The 1481-nt window shown below is 43.8% G+C and overlaps 1 protein-coding gene across 1 annotated transcript in view; it reads left to right on the top strand.

Annotated features, from left to right (window-relative positions):
* Positions 1–1481, top strand: part of LOC101852571 (phospholipid scramblase 2) — a gene marked incomplete in the record, with an annotated part of 10703 nt that overhangs the window by 1227 nt on the left and 7995 nt on the right. Inside the window, 1 exon segment of the mRNA XM_035972193.1 lies at positions 636–1122. Within this exon segment, the coding sequence (XP_035828086.1) occupies positions 636–1122 (487 nt within the window).

Genomic DNA, 1481 nt, shown 5'->3' with positions numbered 1-1481 from the left:
AGACAGACAGACAGACAGACAGACAGACAGACAGACAGACAGACAGACAGACAGAGACTGAGACTGAGACAGAGACAGAGACATAGAGAAAGAGAGAGACAGACAGACAGACCGACATTAAGATAGAGATACAGAGATGGAAAGAGAGATATTGGGAGAGTGACAGAGAATCTAAAAACACACGGACAGACAGACAAACAGACAGACAAAGAGAGAGACAAGAAGAGAAAGGAAGAGAGACCGAGATAGAGAGAGAGAGAGAGAGAGAGAGACAGACAGAGAGAGGGGGGGGGAGAGAGACAGAGAGAGGGAAGCAGAATTTGCTCAACAAATGTGTCGACGAAAGTCTTGATTAGTACATATGCAAGAGTGGAGATAAAACAGGAGGAATTGACCACAACAAGACCACGTTTTATCTTGTGCTGGATGTTTGAAGTATAGATCTAGAATAGTTGGTACGTGATTGGTAACATTATCTAAACTATCGTCAAGCTTTTGAACGATTCTCTATAATCACGCTGTGTTTTGGCTCCTTGATACATCACGCTTTTGACAATTGTGTAATTAGTAATAATACCAATACTAAGCGATCTGTTGAGTCTCTATGTACTATACGACTATCGATCGACCCTCAGCAACATCAAGCTGTTTGGTGACCCTGTGTATCTTCACGTTGAGGGAGCATCCCTTGTCAGTTGTCAGAAAAGCAAACAGCCAGATGTTCCAGCCATGACGTGCACGTGTGACAGTCCAAAGAGCTTTAAAAAATCATCAAAATTGCGGCTACCACAGACGCAACAAGCAGAAGACAGAAGGGGGTCAGTGTCGGCCCCTGATAGGCGGTCCCTTTTCGGACCTCTGTTCAGACTCACCCGTTGGAAAAGAAGACGCTCCAGGAAGGACCTAAGTTGTGACGTCATCAGGCCGCTCTCTCGTGAATTTGTCCGGCTCTGGTGGGATAACTCCAGCGCGTCTTCCGAAGAGGCGGATTCAGACCCAGCGGTGATAAACGTCACTCCCAGACGCCTCCCTGGCCCGCTAAACATGCCTGATTGTCCAGTGTTTGACCACGCAACCCCGTGTCCGGTCCCTGGGACCGCGGACCTCACACAGTTGGCACATGTAAGGAGATGAAGCTATTGAAAAAAATTACCCTGCCAAATTCTATCATCAGTCGCCTTTGTGTTTATTAGTTGCAACAAAATGTGCAGTATTTTGGATTTTGGAATTACCTGTACTGTTAGAATTAGAGTAAACACGCATGAGAATGTTATAAACAGATATACACTGGAGAACGTTCTAAACCTGATAAATAAATAAATAAATAAATAAATAAATTGAAATATAAGGAGACAAACTAGTTAGTTAGTTGGTTTTAAAGCACACGTCATTGAGTTGCTCGAGATATTCTAGATAAAATATAGATTGTTAAAGCGCATGGAGCTTGCTGGCAAGTGGGTTTATTTTTCTTCTTCTCCTCC

Source organism: Aplysia californica, unplaced genomic scaffold, assembly GCF_000002075.1.
Source record: "Aplysia californica isolate F4 #8 unplaced genomic scaffold, AplCal3.0 scaffold00607, whole genome shotgun sequence".
Taxonomy (NCBI): Eukaryota; Metazoa; Mollusca; class Gastropoda; order Aplysiida; family Aplysiidae; genus Aplysia; species Aplysia californica.
Note: the sequence above shows the minus strand (reverse complement) of the source record. Positions and strands in the feature narration are given on the sequence as shown.